The sequence below is a fragment of the Echeneis naucrates genome, chromosome 24, assembly GCF_900963305.1.
Source record: "Echeneis naucrates chromosome 24, fEcheNa1.1, whole genome shotgun sequence".
Classification (NCBI taxonomy): Eukaryota; Metazoa; Chordata; class Actinopteri; order Carangiformes; family Echeneidae; genus Echeneis; species Echeneis naucrates.
This window is the reverse complement of record NC_042534.1, coordinates 7555955-7578328: the sequence shown is the minus strand read 5'-3', so window position 1 is coordinate 7578328 and position 22374 is coordinate 7555955. Positions and strand designations below refer to the sequence as shown.

The following is a 22374-nucleotide window of genomic DNA, read 5'->3' as shown; positions in this document are numbered from 1 at the left end:
GGAAGCTAGTTGGCACAAGTATTACGGAGTTGCTCAGACTTGCTGCAGAGCGAATCACAACCTGCCCGGCTACTCATCGACAAGAGCATGTGTCACTCTGCAGTTTTGTTGTTGTTGTTTGTTTGTTTTTTTTTATATATATGCACACACAAAAAATAGAGAAATCCTGAGATGAGGAATGCTAGTGAGGTGGCTGCTGGAATGGAGAAATGGAGGGAGGAAGAAAGTGAGGAAAAATTATGAGAATGAGAACATGGATGGCTACCAAGAAAAGGGTTAGTAAAAGAATGAGAGAATGCAATAGCAATAAAAATACTAAGGCGGTATTAAAAAAATAAGACTGAGGAGACTATGAATGTTGTTGCTTTTTACTTAAGACCTAAACCTTTAAAAACTGGTCAAAAGTATTTATTTTTAAGTCATTTATTTTAAAGAAGGTTCATTAATTTCCCAATTTTCATTAAATTAAACTCAAATGCAGGTACATTTTAAAAAATATATTGTTTGGAGAACATATTCGGTCATACATTAATATGCAGTAGGGATGTACAAGATCACAGTGGTGTGTGTGTGTGTAGGTTGGATTCAAGTGAAGTGTTTATGTTCATTGAATTGAGAATGTCACCCAGTGGCTTATTTATTTGCCTTTGTAGAATCAGCACAACAATGTTGAAATTGAGTTATATCAGGTTTTGAATGCATGTATAGTTGTGTTATCCTTTTAGAAGATGGTAAAAAGGGTCACCTGTAAATGAATCACAGAAGCACATAAAAAAATGTGGCTGGTTAAAGAGCAACTGTGAAAACGATTGAGCTGCTGAGAAAAAAAATGTGAGTGGAGCATGAGACAGATAGACAAGGAAAGAGAACAGAGAAACCAATATCAGCCGTGTGTTATTACAAGTCAGAGAGCAGGGCTTTGAGAGGTACAAGATGAGGGTCAAACAATAAAAAATGTTGAAACATTCTTTCCTCTCCTACACCCAGAACCCCCCAGATTGCAGTAAGGCGAGAAAGCTGGTGTGTAACATCAATAAGGGTTGTGGTTATGGCTGCCAACTCCACCATGTCGTATACTGCTTCATGATTGCTTATGGCACCCAGCGCACACTCATCCTGGAGTCCCACAACTGGCGCTACGCCCCCGGTGGCTGGGAGACCGTCTTCCTGCCCGTCAGCAACACCTGCACTGACCGCTCAGGTGCTACCACTGGGCACTGGTCAGGTAGGTACACACACACACACACACACAGCAGCATTTTTGTCAACTGCACTCGGTTCTGTGTGCGACAACAGTGATTGCTTGCCTAATAATCAAATAAGCCTCCGTCTCTCCTTGCAAAAAAAAAAAAAAAGTTGGGGGGGAGTTGGCCAGACCTCTGCTTTGTGCTGCTACAGCAAAAAGAAAGTGTGAATTCCCTGGCTAAGCACGACTATGCAATTCCTGTTAAAGCACTTTGGCAGTTGATACAGCCGCAGCAGGTTACCGCTCAAAGGTTTAATTGCTAAGAAAGCCTGTGACTGGATTTCAGTAAACACTCCTCTGACCCAGAGCAAGTTTTTACTCACAGACTGATACAGGTTGTTGGGAATACAAGCAGGCGTGTTGGCTGCTATTTGTTAACTCAGCATCTAGCACTGTTGGGATTTGTCATCACCTATACATCGAAATATCAAAATAAACTTCACGGATGATATCAAATCTTATTTATGTAGAACTGCCCATTTTTCTCTGCTTCAGGCACAGGTTGTGACACAGTCTGACTGAAGTATCTCATGCTTTCACTTTCAATCTGCTGAAAACTTCCCTGCTAAACAACCTCTTTGACATTGGTATGTAATTTAGTATTTTAAATATCAGTGGCGACTTCAAACGAATCCACTCTCCTTGAGGCAGATTTCGGAGGGCAGTTTGCAGGTGAGCGCCCGGCAGCTGAGCCTGTACCCCATGGGGCCAGGTCAGGGCCAACTTTAACAGGACTTGGGATTGCTGTCAAGTGTACCCACTGCTGAAGGTTATGTGCAGGGTGTATTGACTCTTGGGGGGAAAAAAGCTGACGGAATGTAAAATTTCTTCGATGTAGTGCCAAAGACGTCACACCAGTAGGAGCAGTAACAAGTAGAAATAGCTTTGGACCAAGAGGTCAAGGAGAACACTAGGTTTACCTCTGAAGGCCATAACAGCTGCAGCCACGTTGGAGCAGCTTACTGGACAAGGTATTACCTTCAGACTTTAGTTCTGCTCAGGGATTTCAGAACCTATAAGAGTAATGATAAATACAAATATAGCAGGTAGGGAGTAGTCTGATCTGAACAAGAAGGGCATTTATTTTTTAGACACGCAGGCAACATTGCTCCAACGATGGCAATGCTGGTCTGATTGTTGATCTGATTGTCGGTCAGTCAGTCAGTCCACCACTTTAGAAATATCCCAACACCTAAGAGACTGATTGCAAGGGAGCTTTATGCAGGCATTTACAGTCCTCTGAGGATGAATCCCACCGTCTCTGATGATTTCGTGACTTTCATCATACACAAAAACCAGGTCATTAATTAAAGCTGCCATTCGAAATAGTTCAGCATTCAATAGGTCAATCGGTATCTAAATTTTTATAAAATTTACCTTCTAAATTTACCTTCATGATTCACATTTACAGTTGTGGTTTTGATTTTTATATCTCAGGAAACCTTATTAGCGGAATTCATAGAAACTGTCCTGTTCTTGTCCGACTGGTTTGTAAGGGTAGTGTCAGCTGTTCTGTATGTTGAGTTCAAGGTAAACTTTTTCCCTGCAAAACATTGCCACTCAGCATAGTTCACAGTGCAGCTGTGCCCATATTCAATCTCACAGAGTAGTGTAAGTCTAGACTCTTAGATTTGGTATCTATGTGTTCTGCACAACTCCTGGATTGCTCATAATGAGCACCATGTTCAAGCATGAGGCACGTATAGTCTGTACCAGAGTGCAGTAGACCAAAGATCAATGTGTTTGCTTTGAGGAAAACTATCCCCCTTCTGATGTCAGGGCAGCAGAATCATTTCTTATTTGAGATTGTATTAAGATGTGAATTGACACTGTGACTTTCATATGGCTCATCAATAGTCCTGCATTATAAGTAAGTTTGCCTCTGCTAATCTGACAAAACCAAAGCCTTTATGAAAGGAGAAAAGTGACAATTTGCAGATTTTTCTGTTGAAGTCCCCTTCTTGCTTCCTCATTATCACGTTCTTTCTCATTGCTTTCTTGTTCTCATGGCAGCATTCTTTCAGCTCTTCATTTTTCTCCCATTGCTTTATTTGATTCGTGCTCTCCTGGGCTCTCCCTTCTTATCTCCTGCTCTCCCAGCACTGTCCCCTTCTTATTTTCAGGCCTTTCATGTGTGCTTTTCCACTATCTAACATCTTCCTCTGGTGTCTCACAAATAGCTTCCTATATATCCATATACGCCACATCAACACCTCCTGCTCCCCTCCTCCAGTTTCATAGCATCCTGAATTCTTGTTCTGATACAGTGCTGAAATTTTCTGAGGGAATATTTTGTGCTGACCAAGCCAGCTAACTAGCTAGGCAGAGCTAAGTAAGCCTGTTGGGTACCTGGCTGCGCCTGTGGTCATGCCTGTTCTGTTAAGAGTGAAGGCAAAAACATTCCTCAGGGTGCTGGACCACAAAGGGACGATAAAGCCCTGGATTAATAAGCATACATACTTTGAGCATTTCGCTCATTAAGTGGGGTGTTTGCCCATGTCTGTAGAGTTACAGTGAGTGCTTGTGTTTGGTGCTTGGTCTCTCATTTTCCCTGCTCCCTTCCTCACTTTCTCTCCTGGTTTTTCTTTATCTCTCTCTCTCCCTTGCTCCCCCTGAGTGCAGTTTTACTCAAGGTTTCTGTCGCTAAGTGCTTGCTTGTGTTGGGAATTGTTTAGTCTCTGTAAATAATATTATAAAGATAAGGTCTAGACCTGCTCTATTTGGAAAGTGCCATGAGATACCTTATGTTGTGAATTGGCACCGTACAAATAAAATTGACTCGACTTGGCCATCAATTCTTTGTGAGCATTTTCACACAGAAATTGGCTTACTGCTATGGATGTTCCATATTGACCAGTTCTTTATAGTTTTCCTGATTCATGTGGGTTCTTATAGGAAATTGACAGTGTTTTTTTCCCTTCAGGATGTGTGGTGTATATGTATCATTAAGTATTTCTGTCCGAAAAACATATAGACTCAGGAAAATCAAAGATAGTGATATAGTCCTGAAGAGACCTGCTGATTTTCTTCCTGGAAATGCGGGAAATATAAAACACAGCAAGAATATCCACATCAAAAAATTCCTAACTTGACTGCTAGCCATTAATAATATGCTTTTTGTCTGAAAAAGTTGTATTTTGATGTTGATGTTTGCAGAAAGAAAAAAATGTATAAAATCATTGGTACATAGATGTAGAATAGAAAATGAGATTTTTCTTAAACCTGTGGTGTGTCCTGCCTCGAGCTTTGGATATCATTGATTTGTTTTTTTTTTCCTAGCAATGCTGATACAATACCCCAATGTTTTGTTCAGATACTAAAACTATCTTTAGAAAATTGTAATTGTTTATATAATGGCAACATTGATAAAGGTTTGAACCTCCTTGTTTCTCCTTGTTTTCTCTTGGCTGTGAATACTAGTACAGATATAGTGTGCAAATCTTGCTTCTCACGTCCAAAGATACTTGATAGCTGACTTTGAAAATATTACCTTTTTTGAAGAAGAAGACATTCCTCACATTTTCAGCATCTAAATGCAACCAAACTTAACAGTGCCCTTAGTTCGAATATTTGCACAAGCCACATGCTGAATCTATCGGATTGTGATCATGTAATGAAAATATCAAGTTCGTCTTCACACCATTTCTAGTCTGACTGAATATGTTATTTATTTCTTCTGATTTTTTTGGCCAATATAGTATATAAACCTAGACTAAATAAAACAGAACAGCACCTTGTTTAGAGCATTACTTAGAGATTTTTTTTTTCTGTACCAGAATCCAAAAGTTCTATATTAAGAAAAGCTAATTTTCTCTGAGTAAAGTCACAGGCAATTGTACTAAAATTAAAACCCTCCATAGAGCAAACAAGCAAACAAAACAAAACAAAAAAAAACAAAAAACAAACACTTGGCAGCATTTTGATTTTAATTAGGAACTACTAATACAAATCTGAGCAGACTGTTTTTGATTCTGGGTTCTATGGACACATTTCTGTCAGCTGTGAGTTTTGATACCCGACCACACTGTCTTGTTGGCCAACTGGCAGCCTTTATATTCAGTGGGCAGCATTACTACCTCACAAGCCTGGTGAAAGACTACATTTTGATCACACACAGGGGGGACACCAGTCTTCTTGTGGAACAATGGTTCGTTGATCAAAGGGCTAATTTTCCAAAGAGAGTGTATTCCTTTGAGCCCCTCTGTAGAGATATTACTGCCTTATGAGTGAGTCTGAGAGCAGCAGGAGAAACATAAAGTTCCCTGCCATTTAAAGCCTGGAACAGAATTTCTCTAAGTTCATAAACTCAGTCTCAAATGCATTATGAATAGAGAGGCTCCGTATTTTTTACCAGAATAGTGTCACTCTCATCTCTCTAGTTTCATAGCAAATGCTTATCTAAAATTTTTATTTGGCTCAGGGGGCTTTAAAAACAGTATGGGTGTTGTGTTAGTGGGAGTGCAGATCCATATGCTTTAAGTCATGATACATTCAGGACATGTATGCAGAGGTTGAGATGAAATTTAGAAGAGCTTTGTGATCTAATTAAGTAGCTTGTGGGAGGGAGACATTCTGCATATCTGTACATTTGTGCCAAGAAGTGCAGGCCTTGAAATATGCCCATACCCCCTTATGTGAGCCCTGCCAATATTGTTATATAAGCAAAGACAAGCCTGGGAATATTTTTTCAGTTCAATATTTAATGCTTCTACTTATTTATATTCAGTTCATACTCCAGCATACGCACACACACACACAAAGTCAAGCCTCAGTTCCTGTCCTTGTTTTTTCATGTTTTTTTGTTTTTTTGTTTTTTTCCCTGCACCCTTTCTGTGAAAGGCCATTTTTAATGAGTCATTATGCCATTTATTTGGATGTGTGTTGTGGAGACTGTGCAACTGTATTAGAATTTGTCTGTGGCAGTTAAAGAAACCACTTTACAGAACACTGACTCTCAAACTTATTTTTACATACACACACAGACCACAAAAATCCTCCTCGGGTTTTAAGACTGAAAAAGAGTGAAGGTTGTGTCTGCCAGGCATATCCCTTCTGGTGAGATGAGATTAGCTGGGGTTCTTTGTGTGTATGTGTGTACATTTCTGTGTGTAAATGCGCATAGTTGTTGTTTGGGTACCCCCAGACCACTTTTCCCTCAGATGCACACGACCCCCTACATGGGCATCATGTTGAATGTGTATCGTTTGGGGTTTTTTTTTTTTTTGTGGGGGGGTGTTGGTTATGTACATTTTAGTAGGCGCATGTTGGTGAGAGTATGTTTTGTTTCCACATGAGCATCATGCACGTGTCTTTGTGTATAATTGGTTGTCCCTGATATGTAGGTAGGTCTGGCAATGCATAGGTGCTACTGCCCAGACATTTGACCTTCATATTCATCTTTTTTCAGCCTTCTGCCCGGGGCATCTGCTAAGCAGGACTCAGCCTGAAGGGGCAAATGCCAGACCACCATCAACCAAGTCTCAAAAGTCCAGATCCCTGTCTCAGCCCCTGGGCCTATACAGCCTTGATTGAAAGGCGCTTACCTTGGCCTTTAAGCAAGGACAAGCAAAGAGCAGCTGTCAGTCACACAAGATTGACTCTCTGGGGTTGGGGGATTTAAAGTTATGCTGGAAAAAAGCTGCAATGAATATATCACAGCTGGGGAGTCACCCTGCATCACAGTGTAACATGTTTTTATTTTTGACAATCAGTTATTTGACTGATTATCCATCATGTCAGACCAGAGGTTGGGCGAAGCTACGCTGAGAAGTTCTTCGTATCTTGATTTCTCTTAAGCTTAAACCTCGGCTACTCAAGTTAATTCAGATAATCCATTAATCATGTGTGTCCCATTGATGAATTTCAGATGGCCAACACTCCAACATGTGCCATACAGTAGTAATCTGAAGGAAACTGTGTTGAGCATTCTTCATTTGTTTCTCACACAGCAGTTGATGACTGGTCACAGATTTTCATGATGTAGATTCTTGTGTGTCTCATTCTGCCCCTGCTCTGCTCTAGGAGAGGCCCATGATAAGGACGTACAGGTTGTGGAATTGCCAATCGTGGATAGTCTCCACCCTCGGCCTCCCTACCTGCCTCTGGCCATTCCTGAGGACCTGGCTCCACGCCTGCAGCGTCTGCATGGTGACCCCTCTGTGTGGTGGGTGTCCCAGTTTGTCAAGTACCTGGTGCGCCCGCAGGCATGGCTGGAGAAGGAGATCCAGCAGACCACTGCCAAGCTGGGCTTCAAGCATCCCATCATTGGGTAAGAGCACTCGGTCACCACATTTTAAGCCAGTGTGGTTAGAAACGCTTTAGTAGTAATGGCTTGGTTTCTATAGCATCCTCTACATTAAAGTGCTTCATAATCAAAGCAAACAGAAAGCATAAGAAGAAAACAAAGACATAGCCTTAAGCACTGTGGAGGAATACAAGCACAGCTTTGGGTAAGGTTAATTTGAGGTTAATACAATCGCATTAAAAGTAACTTAATTTGATGGTTAGCATTTTATTTGGTTAATTTTCTACTTTTGTTTATGCTTGGGAGGCATTTGCCTTTTCATTACTTAACTGCTTTACGGTCATACAGCTCATATTCATGCAAATCAACTTGTTTAAAGAAACTTTTGCTGCTGTGTTTCCTTTTCCTTCTAATATCAATGGCATGACACAGCTGAGTCTACCTTTTTATATATATACACTACATACTACATACTAAAAGCATCGATCACTGATGCTTTTAGTATGTAGTAGTATGTGTTTGTTTTTTTTTTTGTTTGTTTGGGGTTTTTTTTTTTTTTTAAGTAAATCCAAACTGCACAAGAAAACAGAAGCTTACTAGACATTTATGACTAAATTAAAAATGAATAGTCTGGCAGCTTTTTTTATTTTTTTATCTTCAGTAGTCTTTGTCACTTAAAGGATAAGGATGTCTTTACTCAATATTTTTTTACTGTCAACAAATCCCATGAAAAGACCAAAAACAACAATGAATTTATCTGACTAAGAATTACTGTCTGTGTAGCCAAAGCTTTATACAGCTCTTTCCTGTGTGCTGTAGGCCACCGTTGTTATCACAAACTATTAAATAAAATTACATATTTTTTGATTTCAGAGGAACAAAGGTAGAGAGGTAAATAGTATTAATTTGCATCAAAAAAATAGATCCCGTTCAGCCGTGGTATTAGCATGTATCTCAGGTCAGCCCATCACAAGCTGACAGCTCAGAGCATGATGGTTCACCCCTGGCATTACAATGCATGTCCACATGCGTCTCAAGTGATGAATTGCGATGGGATTCCCTTGTTCTATATGCAAATAATCGCATGCTTTAAGCTAGTCTTACGGACAGAGCTGTTGAGAGAGAGAGCGAGAGAGCAGGGTAAGGACGGGCTGTGTGCTCTACAATGAAAGGTTTAAAACGTTTGAAATTTTAGTTGATTGGGAAACAGTGTTGGGACCAGTGTGAGAAGATCAGTGTGAATTTGTGATATGCATTAGTGTACACACTGCTACAAGAATCTGGCCAGATGTGGCCTGACAGATGGGATTTCAACATGTTCCCATCATGAAATAAGAAACAGGTACATAGTCTGAATTCACAGATACTGGCTAAATGTGCTGCCCTTTGTAAACTAAACTTTTTATGTTAGTTCATCAAACAGGTTTTGACAATCACTTTTGACTACAAATGGGAGAAAATTTAAAGGCACTGCATTAAAACATAGTTGACTTTGGTGTTTTCATGTAATCTGTTATGTATAAGAACAAGTGAAATTAAATCATGCTTAAATGTCAGCACTGAAGTTGTTGGGACATTTCATTCAAAGCTCCAACCTGCTGATGGCGCTCCATGAAAAATCAGGCAATGGCTAAAGCCATTAGGTTTCATCTTCTGGACACCACAAGTGTTTGCCTTGAACTCCCCTCCGCATTTGTTGAGAGATTTCATTCTGCACTAAAGTGGACTGACTGAGCAGTGAACCTTCCCACCCTGGAGCCACGCTGCTATAGATGAAAATATAAAGTGATGCCAGCCTTTTTGTTAAACAATCCACACTGCACTCAGAGCAGTCTCCACTTTAAATGCAACGGACCTAGCTGTCCTAATATTGGAGTACACCTCATAGGCATTACTTTTCATGAAACCTGGCAGAAACGGTGGAGATGAGATGATACCTGCCATTCCAAATATGCCATTATTATTTCACGCTTTGATTTCACTTCACCTGTTATCCTGAATGCTGAGTGCCAGGCATTCTTCTCTTGAAGGTAGAAACTGACTTGGGACATCTTGTGTCCAGGGCAGAGTAATAGGTTAAGTGTCAGACGCCCAGCCCAATGCAGAGCCACTAGCACCCCCCATAATAATAATAATCACAATAAAATAAGCCACTTATGGTAACCATAGGTTGGACATGTTGAGCTGTTTATTTCCTCGTTTACTTTTCTCTGTATCCCTGTAGGGCCTTCTGTCACTAACGTTCATATGATGTCTACCTGCCCTTTTTGACTCCGAAACTCTTCCCATCGTGGAGCAGTGATTCCATCCTGGATCAACAAAGGCTTTGCAAACAGACTCTGCAGATGTTTGTTTCAAATTTCAGGTCTGGTAGTTTGAGGGGATGTACCATATTAAGACAATAAACAAAATGTCATATACTTCCCCAGACTTATTTGGAAAGTATGTAAAATGATTTTCAGGTATCTCACTTAAATTGAGCAAAATTTCTGCTTCATCCCTTGAGACAGACTCCACCTGTCTGCTGAAGCAGGTAGCTGGAAACAAGCTTTCAAAGTTTTTTTTGTTTTTTTTTTTTTTGTAGTTTGTGAAGAGAGTCTGGTTTAGTTCTATCACCCGCTTTGTAAATTTCACATGTACGTGTTCATAGACTCTGTGTCAGCTTCTGTCATAACTTCTTTTTCTCACCTTTCTTCTCTGCATTTCTTCAGTTCTTGCTGCCTGATGTTACGCTTCCTCTGTCCATCCTTTTTGTCTGATGTGCTTCTCTTTGGGTTTCACCTCTCTTCCTTTTCATCACCCAAGGGACTGCTCACCTTTCTTTGCAGCCACTCTTTGACTCTCCTCCCCCTTTTTATTCTCTTTTTTTATGTGTCTCGTCCCAACTTTTTTCAATTTCCCTCAGTCCTCTCACATCCTCTCATTTGTGATCGTTCCTCTATCTTCATTTGTTCATACCGCTTCAAGATTTTTCAAATTTTTATATTTCACACTCACCTCTTCCTCATATTCCCCAGGCATAACTCTGTACCCACAATCCTCTCGCTGTCACAGTTTTCCACACATTTGTATCTGTGTTCTCAGTGTTTCCCACACACACATACACTCCCTCTATATCACCGAGCAGAGGGTTGTTGAAATGAAGTGCTCCTCGGTACAACAAAGTTTTTACCCCCTCTTTCTCTCTGCCTTCCTCGGCTCCTGATACATCCACTCCACTCTGCACTGATGTTTTCCAACAAAGTGCCTGGGTGCGGGGGCAGGGGGATTTGATTGAAAGAGCTCCACAGTTTTTGTGAAAGAAAAAGTTGGGAGGGGCAGTGGTGGGAGCTGCAGAGGTTGATGGAGAGAGCAGCAGAACGGACAGTCAGTCACCACCATCACCAGCCCCCCCAAACGACACGTACAGCAGGATGGCTAAACTAACACCTCCCTGCCATTGTTTAATGTTAGCAAAGCCTCAGAAAGGGAAATAGGGCTGCTCCGTCTACTTCTTCTTCTGCTGCCCATACCACAGCAGTATTATCACCATGGCAATGCAGTTAGCAAGAATCCAACTCACTGTATTGCTTATCTTGTCAATTTTTTTTCTTGATGAAGAGGCTTTAAAAAGCACAGTGTGGTGTTAAATGGCTAAAAAGAAGCAGTAATATAGAAATCAGAAGGAAAGTCTGCGTTTAAAAGATTTTCTGGTTTCAGAGATTTGATAGATTGATTTTTATTTATTTATTTATTTTTACTTTGGAGGAAAGGAGAGGGCAGTGGAAATGTATTTACACATAGGCAGCTATGGAGTTGCATTAGATTTCATTTCAGCCATCTGATGAGTCTGAGCACAATATTTTAATGCTCTGGAGTTTTACAGCCTTTTTTTTTTTTTTTTTTTTTTTTTTTTTGAGTGAAAACAAATGACACCATAAAATGAAAACAGTAAAATGAAAGTGATCGAAATGTTTCATAGATCTGAAAGGAATGGCAGAGCCAATGGTAATTCTTTATTGCCACAAGTGACTCCTTTTACTGTTCATCTAATATACTGAGCTGTGCATGATAACACATCACATGTTGGTTGATTATTTTGCTAAAATTTAAAGCATTACGTCATGAATCTACACAGATGAGTGATAATGTATAATATACATACTCTGCCCTCCATCACCATCATTAAAAATCTAAATGAGGGAAAAGGCAGCGGAAACGTGGTTTCCATCACTGTGGTGGAGCTGACTAAAAGCAAGGAAGATGCTGTGGAGGCTCATTGAGGCCTATCGTTTTATCAGAACTCTGACTGTTCCATATCTAAAGATAGTGTAACCTACCTTTAGTTATGAGTATTTGAGGTAAATCATGTTTTGATGTCAAAGTAGATATCACATGCACTGACACTACGGTGATCCTCCACTGCTAATAGGCCAAAGTTGCTGTTGGCTGAGCTGCTACACAGATCTGATAGACAGTCAGAACGCCAAATTTATTCTGTCTATATGGCCCTGGCACAATCGGCTAGCATCAGCACTTGCTGTGTCCAGTGTGGGTGTGCTTGAGGTTTTTAATGTATACTTTAATGCCCACCATGAGGATTGCCCAGTCTTGCCAGTGCTGTGTGAACAGAGAAAAATGAAATGAATTATTGTGACAGTAGTGTGGGAGTGTGCAGCGATGGAGGATGAAGAAAGGAGGAGATCACTAAGAGCTAAGCAGTGCCTCAGTGCGGCCTCTGATGCTCTGAAGACTAGTAGAGACAGGAGGCAAGACAAAGGGAGTTCACCAGTGGGAAAAAAACAGCAGGGAAGCAAGAGAAAAGATCCCAGACAAAAGACCTCGGCCCGATCAGCGAGACGGGGACTAAATGTAACACTCGTATGCCCTCATGCTCTCACCTTCACTCTTTGGGGTTTTATTTGTCACATAAATAAAGCTTTTTTGCTTTTTTTCCATTGCAACAGCTCCCCAATAGCCAATGATTGCTCTCTAGCCAAGTGGGATATATATATGAAGAAATTAGATAAAACTTTGTTTGTTTGTTTTTGTACTTGTTATTGCAGTCTCCCAAAGCAGCTTGGAAATCCTAATGATGGGGGGGTAAGGCTGTTTGATTCTCCAAAATTCTCCTGTCCCTGGAGGTCCCAGGGACCCAGGGTCCCAGGGACAGCTAGTAGCTGTACTGGGTAGCTCTAATGTGGAGCTATATGAACCTGGAGAAAGGAGAGGAGAGAACACATCCATGTTCCTGGAATATTTCCTTCCATAAAGTGAAGACTGAAAAAGGCCTTTTGTTTTCTTTCTTTTCTTTTAACCACTAGATTATTGAAATTTTATTCTGTCCTCAAGGCCAGATGTCACAATGCAGACATGGATGGGTAATTTTGTAAGTGAATACTTCTGGATGGAATCAAACTGTGTTTCAGCATCCATCAGTTTGAGGGATGCATCTGAGTGAGCGGAGGAAATGTGGCCGTTCTCACCCATCCTTTGTTCTGTGCTCTTTCTCTCCTATGTATAGCCAGTGACAGCACTCTCACTTTGTCCTCCCTTCCTGGAAGCAATGACAAGGACACTGAAGAAAAATACAGCTGTGTTGGTTATTTCTCTTTCTGTCCATCTCTGCTGTCTCTACGGTTCTTAAACTCCCTCCGTCTGTCACCTTTTTTCCTTTGTCTTTCATCCCATGATTTTTTCCATGATTTATTTTATGTCTTTAAACCGATTCTTCAAAAATATCTCCCTGATTTTACTTTAGAAGGAAAAGAAATAACATGCTGTTGTTGACAAGTATTACCAGTGTTACACAAAAATGAATTTAGTGTTATTGTAGAACCAGTGTAGAAATCCAGCCATATTGTGTCAGTGAGAATAAGAAAACATCACTGTCAGTCCTTTCAAACTTCACTTCTGTAGTTTTTACAGATATAAGGCCCTCCAGGTTGTTATTTATTTATCAACATGTTTCGCTCAATTCTGTTTCATTTGTAATCATATATTTTCTTATGTATTGCTCTAGGACATCCAACTAAATGTGTACTGCTGTTGTGCAGCTGTCAGCAAGCATCTGCAAATCCTCCATCTGAGAGCAAGTTTTATTTTTTAGCATTGGAGGGCACGTATTTCAGAAATGAATAGGCCAAAGCTGAACAGATGCCACTTGTGATGTGATTAGCATCATCTTTTAATTTTAGGGACACACAAGTTTACTATGGGGCAGTATAACCAAATGAAACAATGCACAATGCAAGGTCATGATTTTTATGATAATCAAGATAACCTGAGCTATCCAAGTGGAAATGGATGAAACTTTAAATTGTCAACAAAAAAGCATTTTTGTAGTTCATATTGGATGAATCTAAAGATTATTTTCACATTACTTGAAGACTTGTGTGGTCAATAATGGGGCAGTAGATTATGTAAATCATGTCTTGTGTCTTTCTTGTCCAATCAATAGACTAAAGATTTACACACAATTTAGTACACAATTTTTCATCCTGCTAAAAATGGTTGAACACAATGAAAAGAGTCTGTTACAGTTGTTCTTACATACAATACCAGTTTGTAATCTGTTTGTCCCTGCATGTGTTGCTGCAGAGTCCATGTGAGGAGGACAGATAAAGTGGGGACCGAAGCAGCTTTCCACCCCATAGAGGAATACATGCTGCATGTGGAGGAGCAGTTCCAACATCTGGCCAGGCGTGTCCACGTTGACAAGAAGCGAGTGTACCTGGCCACTGACGACCCCTCGCTACTGCAAGAGGCTAAGACCAAGTCAGCCACCAAGTCTTCAAGTGTTTTATGAAAGTGTCCACATAAGGTCTGACTCCGTCCATTTATGCTGGTGCTCCTGCTGTCCCCTCCAGGTATCCAGATTATGAATTCATCAGCGATAACTCCATCTCGTGGTCAGCAGGACTTCACAACCGCTACACCGAGAACTCACTGAGAGGAGTCATCCTTGACATCCATTTCCTTTCCCAGACCGACTTCCTGGTCTGCACTTTCTCCTCCCAGGTGAGTTCGAACGCCCCAGTGCATACTTTAAAAACAACATTATGATATTCTGGCATGTTCTTGCTTTAGACTGAAGGACTGAAGTTTGAAATACAGGTGATGTGATGAAAGCAGTCCAAGCTGAGCCGAACAGCTGGCTGAAGTTATGATACACAGTTGCTTATTTAAAACAAAACAAAAAAAAATGTAAAATGCGTATGTATTAATATTTAGCAGGTAAATCTGATTTATTATGGGCCATATACTTTTAACTAGACTTTCATTACAATGTAAATGTAAATGACGGGACAGCAATTTAATCATTAAACTGACAGTCTGCTGTTGAAGGCCATACAGTTCATGGGGCAGGAATTTGAGGTTGTCAGAGGCTTAACAATGAATGACAAAGTATCAGCAATACATCTTAGTTAAATGTTGAAAGCTCTTAAAGAACCACACATAAAACAAAAATAACCTTCAAATTCTTTGTAGATCTTTAGAAAACAAAATCAGGTCAAAGCCTTTGTGGTAAAACGGTTTGATAGAGCCGCAGCAAAGACAATTATCAGCTGATGTTTACAATGTGTCACAAGACAAACCAGAAATCCTCCAGTAATCACAGTCATGTGATTGTCAACAACCACATTGTCCTATTTTCCCTCGCATGTTCTGAATCATTGAAACAATCAGCTCATTTATTTAAGATTTGGCATTACAATGGCATTTGTCATCCATTTTTGTTCTCATCTGAGCCTCTGAAGGGCTGTTTGCTATCGACTTACAACAAAGAGTGAATGGGCTTCGTGCCAACCCTAAAAATAATGTGCTAGCCACATAATTTCTATTCACACTGTGGGCTTATTAGTGTACTTCAAGGATCTGACTAGAATGAGTCGCTGAGCACACTTTATCCCTCTTTAACTGGGCCCGAAATGAAATGTATGTGTCTTACAGTGAGAAGTCCTTTAGTCCGTCTATCACAGTACTCACTACTTCTGCTGCATTGCCATCAGGATAAATTCCTCTACATTTACAGATCTGAAAATGAAAATAATCCCCGCTTCCCGTCTCTGTCTCAGGTCTGTCGTGTGGCCTATGAGATAATGCAGATGCTGCACCCGGACGCCTCCTCCTTCTTCTACTCTTTGGATGATATCTACTACTTCGGAGGTCAAAATGCCCATAACCAGATCGCTATCTACCCCCACCAGCCGAGGAACAGCGAGGATATTCCCCTGGAGCCTGGCGACGTGATCGGCGTGGCCGGCAACCACTGGGACGGATACTCCAAAGGCATCAACCGCAAACTGGGCCGCACTGGCCTCTACCCTTCTTACAAGGTCAAAGAGAAAATCGAGACTGTAAAGTACCCGACATACCCAGAGGCAGACAAACTGCTCAACTCTCAAAAGAAGTAAAAGAAGAAATGAAAAAAAAAATACATAAAGAAAGAGAAGGAGTGAGGAGAAATGCGCAGACTCCGATTCCAGGGAAGGAGGCTGCTTTTGTACAGAGAGAGACATACTTAGTGTGCTAAGCTGAGAATAAAAGAAGAAGCCTGTACCCAGGGGTGATAGGAATGAGAATGCACTCAGTGTTGATGCGTGAGAGAGCGTGTGTGTGTGTGTGTGTGTGTGTGTATGTATGTGTGTGTGCACTTGTGTAAATGCTTGTGCATATGTTGGGTATCGGAAGACTTGCACCCTACCACCAGTCCCCCACCTGACGCTCTGACGTCCGGTCTGTAGAGATGTAGACGTGAACAGTGATTTTAAATAACGCAAGAAAACAATTAAAATCTACACAACCGACTGACCAAGCTCGCTCTCCAGAGACAACACTTGGACTCAAAGACTGGCACACTCCAGAGCAAGCTTTGAATCAAAGACTAAAAAAAAAATTATGAACTGAGAAAAAAGTGTTTTGATTTTTATTTAATTCTTTTCAGTGGTTTTGATTCTAATCTTGCCTTTCTTTTCTTTTTCTCCGGTTTTTTTTTGTTTGTTTGTTTGTTTGTTTGTTTACTGAATGTACTGTATCCTCGACTTGCCATGCTCACCGCTGCCCCTCATCCTCCACTCTCTGTGCTTCTTCCAACTCATCTATACATGTGCAATTAATTTTCTAATGCCATATTGTGCTTTTTATCCAGTATTTTTAACGGTCTTAATTTAGTGTGAATGGGACTTGTGCATTGTATACTGTGCAATGTGCGTGTGTGTGTGCGCGTGCGTGAGAATGAATGTGTGCGTAATCAAGTGTGCCTGTTGTGTGTGCTGTTTTAAATCTAAAGGGGCCATGCCATGACCTGGTGCCTGGTTGTTGGTGAGCAGTGTGTGTTTTTATTTCCCACTTTTCCTCCCAACTGAATTGTGTTTGTGTGGCCAGCGAGAGACTGCCGGTGACAGCGGGAAACTGATCTCACCCCCCCAGCACTTAGAACAATGATGATCTCCAGTCACTGCGCTGGTGACCTCTAGTGAACAATGGTAAGATTATGTGGAGTATGGTGAACTCATGGTGCACGCACACACACAGACACAGGAGCCGTCCCGAGGCTCACCAAAAGAAGCACTCCACTGATAATGTCCTTCTCAGCATCTCTGCTGTCTCTTTTGTCCATCTGTTTGTTTGTTCAATTTTTGTTAGTTTGATTGTTTTTGTTTAGTTTTTTTTACTTTTAACATTGCTGTTTTAAAATAAACGAGGAAAAATATGCCTATGTTTAGAAATGATAATGCTATGTTATATCAAACTCAGTCCCCATCATGAAGGCTTTTCATAACTTATGTTCTTGGGCATTGTCTTTGATAACCACAGATCGAATAAACTTGAGAAACCAACACGGCATTTTTAACTTCAGTCTGATTTTGTTCATCATCTGTTCCCTCATCTCTTAACAGGTGACACCTGCTTGTTCAATAATGCTGAAAACGCTTCAGAAACGTTACACATTCCAAACTGAGAATGAATGTTTATATAAATATATATATATATATATATATATGTGTGAAGAGTTCATTTCCTGAAGGGTATCTATCTATTTTTGAAGAGTTAAAGTAATTACCTGAAGTTGATCTTTCAATATCTCCATAAAAAGGAATACCCTGCTTCTGAAATTTATATCATTTTTGGAATCCAAGGATTAGAGCTACCTTCTGCCTTCAAAAAGCCATTATTTGTTTCATAAATCATTCAGTAAGCGTGGGAAACCATTTTCAAGTCATTTCAGAGCAAAAAAAAACTCTTAAATCTGTCTTTGATTTACATTTCAAACTGAGGATGGAGATCAGTGCCTTCAACAGAGTCATTGCCATCCTTCATTGAAATATGCTGCATGACAGCTACATGACATTTCTGCCCCAAATACCAAATTTTTTCCCCCGCAGAGCCACATCTCAGCTTTGTCATTAAATCACTAGTACACTTCCTGCTTGTATTCAATGTCCTACTTCCTACTTCCTGCACGTCTAAATCGTTTATGATCTCGTTCTGTATATCTTATTTAAAGACTGTCTTGTTACTTTCTTACTCAGGGGGCTCAGGGAGCTTCATTACAGATCCCTCTTTAATTTCAATGCTGATCTGCATGCTTCATTGGACACCCATAAGGAAAGCTACAGCATTGCTAGTGAAGATGAGCTTTTTGGCGCGTGTAATACTTTTATTGCTTTTTTTTTCCCTCCTCTATTTGACAACAATCCACAACCAATTTAGCCCACATTGGCAACACACTCACAACGCACATGCGGTTTGTTGAACGTCTCTTTTCACTGAGAAAGGAGTCCCTTGCGGTCTTTATAAACTCACACACTAACTGGAGGACACTTTAATTAAAATACAGTTGTTGCTGTCACAGTGGCCTGTAACAGTCGTTTAAGGGAGATGTTGGTTCAGTTAATTATTCTTTTAATTGGCCACTGCTTCTGATGGAGAGTACTCAGTCTTTTAGTTGCCGAGTGCTCTTTTTCTGCATTTGCGTCAGTGAGGCCTCTTTGCACATCTTCCCACACATTTTGAAATGTGTGTCAATAGGTCCAGTTTTCCCAGAATTTTGGTTTTAGAGGCTAGTTTGAAATAATTTCACGTAATATTCAAGGCAAGTGGAAACTATAATTTCAAAATGTTAAGGGTACACACCACAAAGGAGAGGTTTTTGTGTTTCTAATATGGGAGCGAGACTTTGGATATGTAATAATAATATGTAAAAATATAAAACAATTTAAAAGAAAATATGGAACTGATGTTTACTAAGATGGTGTTCAAATGTCATCAGGTATTCATTGTAAATTCATTGACTTCAATTTTTATTGATTTTTCATGTTTGACTTTTTATATGGTGTGTGTGTATGTATGTATATATGTTGGTATCCCTGTTGGTAGGAGTGTATGCGTGATTATTGTGGATGAAAGAAGTAGGTTAAAATAAGTTTTAAACTTCTTACTCCTTTTCAGACATGATATTTCTTTTTGGTATTTTCAGTATATTCAGTATGGTAATTGGCTAACAAAATTTTTCCATGTTTTCTGTGTGTCCTTTTAGTACTGTTTCAAAATGTTCTTTTCTCTTCATTTCATCTTTTTTTTCTTTTACATGTTTGAAATAAAAAAAGCCCTGTAATGGAAGTAAGGGCGGCCAAACATAGCAGCACTTTAAATGTTGTACATCTAATTAAATCACATTTGCTTCAGAGTTGAAAAGGTCACTATTTTAAAATCATCAAAACTGATTTATCCAATTAGTTTTTGATGCTGTTGTTGGGAGAAAGGCTCAGATAAGCTCACACATTGGTTCTAAGATCACAGACAGATGCTCCAGCATTAATTTAGAACGTGCCAGGTGAACTAACCAATCCCATTTTGATTTTCTGCAGGTGATCGTTTTTTGGTAATTGGACCTTTGCAATAAATTTTAAGCGTATTGTATTCATCAATTTGTTGCATTATTTGCAGGGACACCCTTATTTTAAGCTCTGTTATGTATAGGGATAGGATTTTATTTTTTTATTTATTTATTTATTTAATAAACTGTGACTATTGTGTTTACTATTCAATTGCATTTTTCCACGTATTGAAATTATTGAAAACAGGCATTGAAATCTTATATCTGATCAATTTCACTCATTTTTAGTTGGATGAATCAAATTTGCTTTCAGTTGGGCCTATTTTTATTTATTTGTTTATTCTTTTAAATCACATGTGCTTCAGAACTGAAGCGATAAATTTCCCAACGTTTGTTGTTAGTTTGTTTTGAGTTGTTGTTGCCAGCTCGCTCTCTGATTGGTCCGCTTGGCAGCTTTGGCAGGTAAAAGGCAGGTGAACCAACCAATCACATTTTGATTCGGTGTGGGCGGGGCCAAAAGAATTAATTTCCGGGGGACTGATGGATTGCTGAAGGCCGAGCAGGTGTTAACCCGAAGTCCCCGTAATTTGAATTTAAAGAAGAAGAAGTTAGCCCGCAGACTTAAATAAAGTCCACATGACGGTATTCACAGCTTGGAATATTTTATACCTCTTTATTTCGGACCACAGTGGATTAAAGGAATACATGTGTAACGGAGGGATACACTTCAGTCGGACTTCATACTGCTTCAAAGGTAGGGAGACGCCATTTTGCTGCTCTCATTGTCAAGTTTAATTAAGTGGAACTTTCTTTGAGATAAAGTTGTGTATTGTAAGAATACAATTTGTTAGTTTATCTTGTGTGTAAAGAAGTGTATGCACAAAAAAAGCGGTGTCTCAGTGTGCCATGGAGCTCGTTGTTTAGTCTGAAGTTAAGGCCTGATTCCGACTCTTAACACGTGTTTTCAGTCAAAGTCAGCTGAATGGTGTCATGGTGATGAAGGTTCGTGCTGTTGCATGTACTGGGTTCGATTCCCGGCCTTGGCGCCCTGTCTTTGAGTTTTGTGAAATGAATGTGAACAGCTCTGTGTAGACCCTGTTATAGGCCGGTGACCTGTTTGGGATGGACCCCGTCAATGTGCTTGGCTCTGATGTCCCTGTGCAAAGGGCCATAGAGAAAAACGGATGATTAACAATTTCATTAACATCAGCCATAAAACGGAGAGGCTAGTGTGGTTAGACAGACCATATCCTCACAAGATATACTGTTGATTTGAGTAAAGCCGAGGCTGCTGAAGCCTCATGTTGTCTTTGGCTTCCAGCACAGATTTAGGACTTTGGACACTTCCCCATCCCTTTCACTGGAGTTTTTTTCAGGATGTGTACAGAGAGGGACCAGTGATAAATAACACATGAAGAAGAGAGTATTGATTCCAGCTAGTTTTGAAAAATTGTGATGCTATCCTCCTCCTAATACGCTGAGAACCCACACCAACATTTTATGTGGGTTTGTGACTGTGATGGAATTCATGTTATGCAGAGATAAGTGGATATTGCCTTGTGGAAATCCTAATCTTGTAAAGGCCAGCTGAATTAATTCTGACTGACTCATGAAAAAAGGGAGAGGAAATGGAAATGATTATTGTCATCCTGACTGGCCCCAATCAGTGGTCTGTTGGTATCAAGTGAAGCATGCCCTATGGTGTGTGGCCCACATCAAAGCTGAGTGGAGGAACTCAAACAAGAATCTGGTTTTCACAGGGCAAAGAAGATTGTAGGGTGTCGGTCTTTCTCCTCTACACTTTAAATCAACCCAGCAATCAGCTACAGTTTGACTTATATTAGCTTAGTATTTTTAATCCCACCTGTTATCTCCACTCTTTAAACCTGGTTCTATAAACCTGATTCTTGGCACAGAGCAGAGATAATGTAAGCCAGGGAGAAGTACATTATCACTCAGAGGAACAGAGGTGTTGTGTTTGGCACACATATTGTACTTAAATGTGATCTCTGCTGTGAATCCAGTAAATCAATGTTTCTAATGGAGTGCTGATACACCGGAGGACTGGTATTTTCTTTGGAGAAACAGTATCCCAGCAAAAACATTTTGCTGCCACATGATCTGTCCTTTTGGATGGAATGAGGGATTAGTTTTTTTCTCATTTGCTGCAGACAGCACGTTTAAACACACCAGCTCAAACTGATTATTTTTGATCACTGGACCTTTGCAATGAATTTGGACATAATGATTTCATCAATTTGTTAAATTTTTGGACCTGCAAACTGATCTGATAGCAGAGAGATAGCATTTTGAAGTTTTGTCATGTATCGTATCAAGATTTGTACAAACAATGAGAGCTCTACTGGTTCTACGGTTACAGTCATAGAACATAAAACTTTATAAAACTAGCAGTCCCAATTAATATCACCCTGCAACGTATTAAGTGATTAAAATGTAAGACAGATTTCAACAGATTTCATTGTGAGTAGTCTACGAGAACATCCTGTCAACAATTTCATCAGTTACATGTACCAATAGTGGAGTCGTTGGCATTCTCATGAAGAACACAGCTAGTCTGAAAGGTCAGTGATGTCGCACAGATAATGGAGCTGCAGTCATTCCAGTCTCTGTAGCTTCCTTTGTTGTAAAACAGACAAAGCGTTTTGTGTCACTGTCAAGATGAAGCCTGAGTGTGTTATTATTACTGTGACTGTGATGTCATAATAATGGCATACTAATACATGGTAATGATTGTAGTGAATGTTGAATCGTGAAAGCATTCCATAACTACTTAAAGGGTAATTGTAGTTTATTAGAAAGCGTAGGTTTTATTTTCATAGCTCTAGGTATGGCCATTGTACTGCTTTCAGTTGAGATCTAAGAGTGGGCAAGAAACATGTGCAGTCAGGAAATTACTCTTGAAGCTTCTGAAATCTTGTATTTTTCCATAATAGTAAATCTTCATGCAGGCATTTTACTTCTTAACTTTTTCTGTACTTTAATTAAACTGAAGAGAAGTGCTCACTACTAATGGGTAATTTTTACACTGTGGTGTTTCAGCTT

General features: G+C 40.0%; 1 protein-coding gene across 2 annotated transcripts in view; it reads left to right on the top strand.

Annotated features, from left to right (window-relative positions):
- fut8b (fucosyltransferase 8b (alpha (1,6) fucosyltransferase)) overlaps positions 1-17318 on the top strand; it is a 74092-nt gene extending 56774 nt beyond the window's left edge. For both annotated transcript variants that reach the window (XM_029496400.1, XM_029496401.1), the window contains exons 6-10: positions 988-1225; positions 7268-7514; positions 14070-14246; positions 14339-14489; positions 15548-17318. In XM_029496400.1, the coding sequence (XP_029352260.1) occupies positions 988-1225; positions 7268-7514; positions 14070-14246; positions 14339-14489; positions 15548-15886 (1152 nt within the window). In that variant the 3' untranslated portion in view covers positions 15887-17318. The remainder of the gene's footprint in view (positions 1-987; positions 1226-7267; positions 7515-14069; positions 14247-14338; positions 14490-15547) is intronic.
- The last annotated feature ends 5056 nt before the right edge of the window (positions 17319-22374 follow it).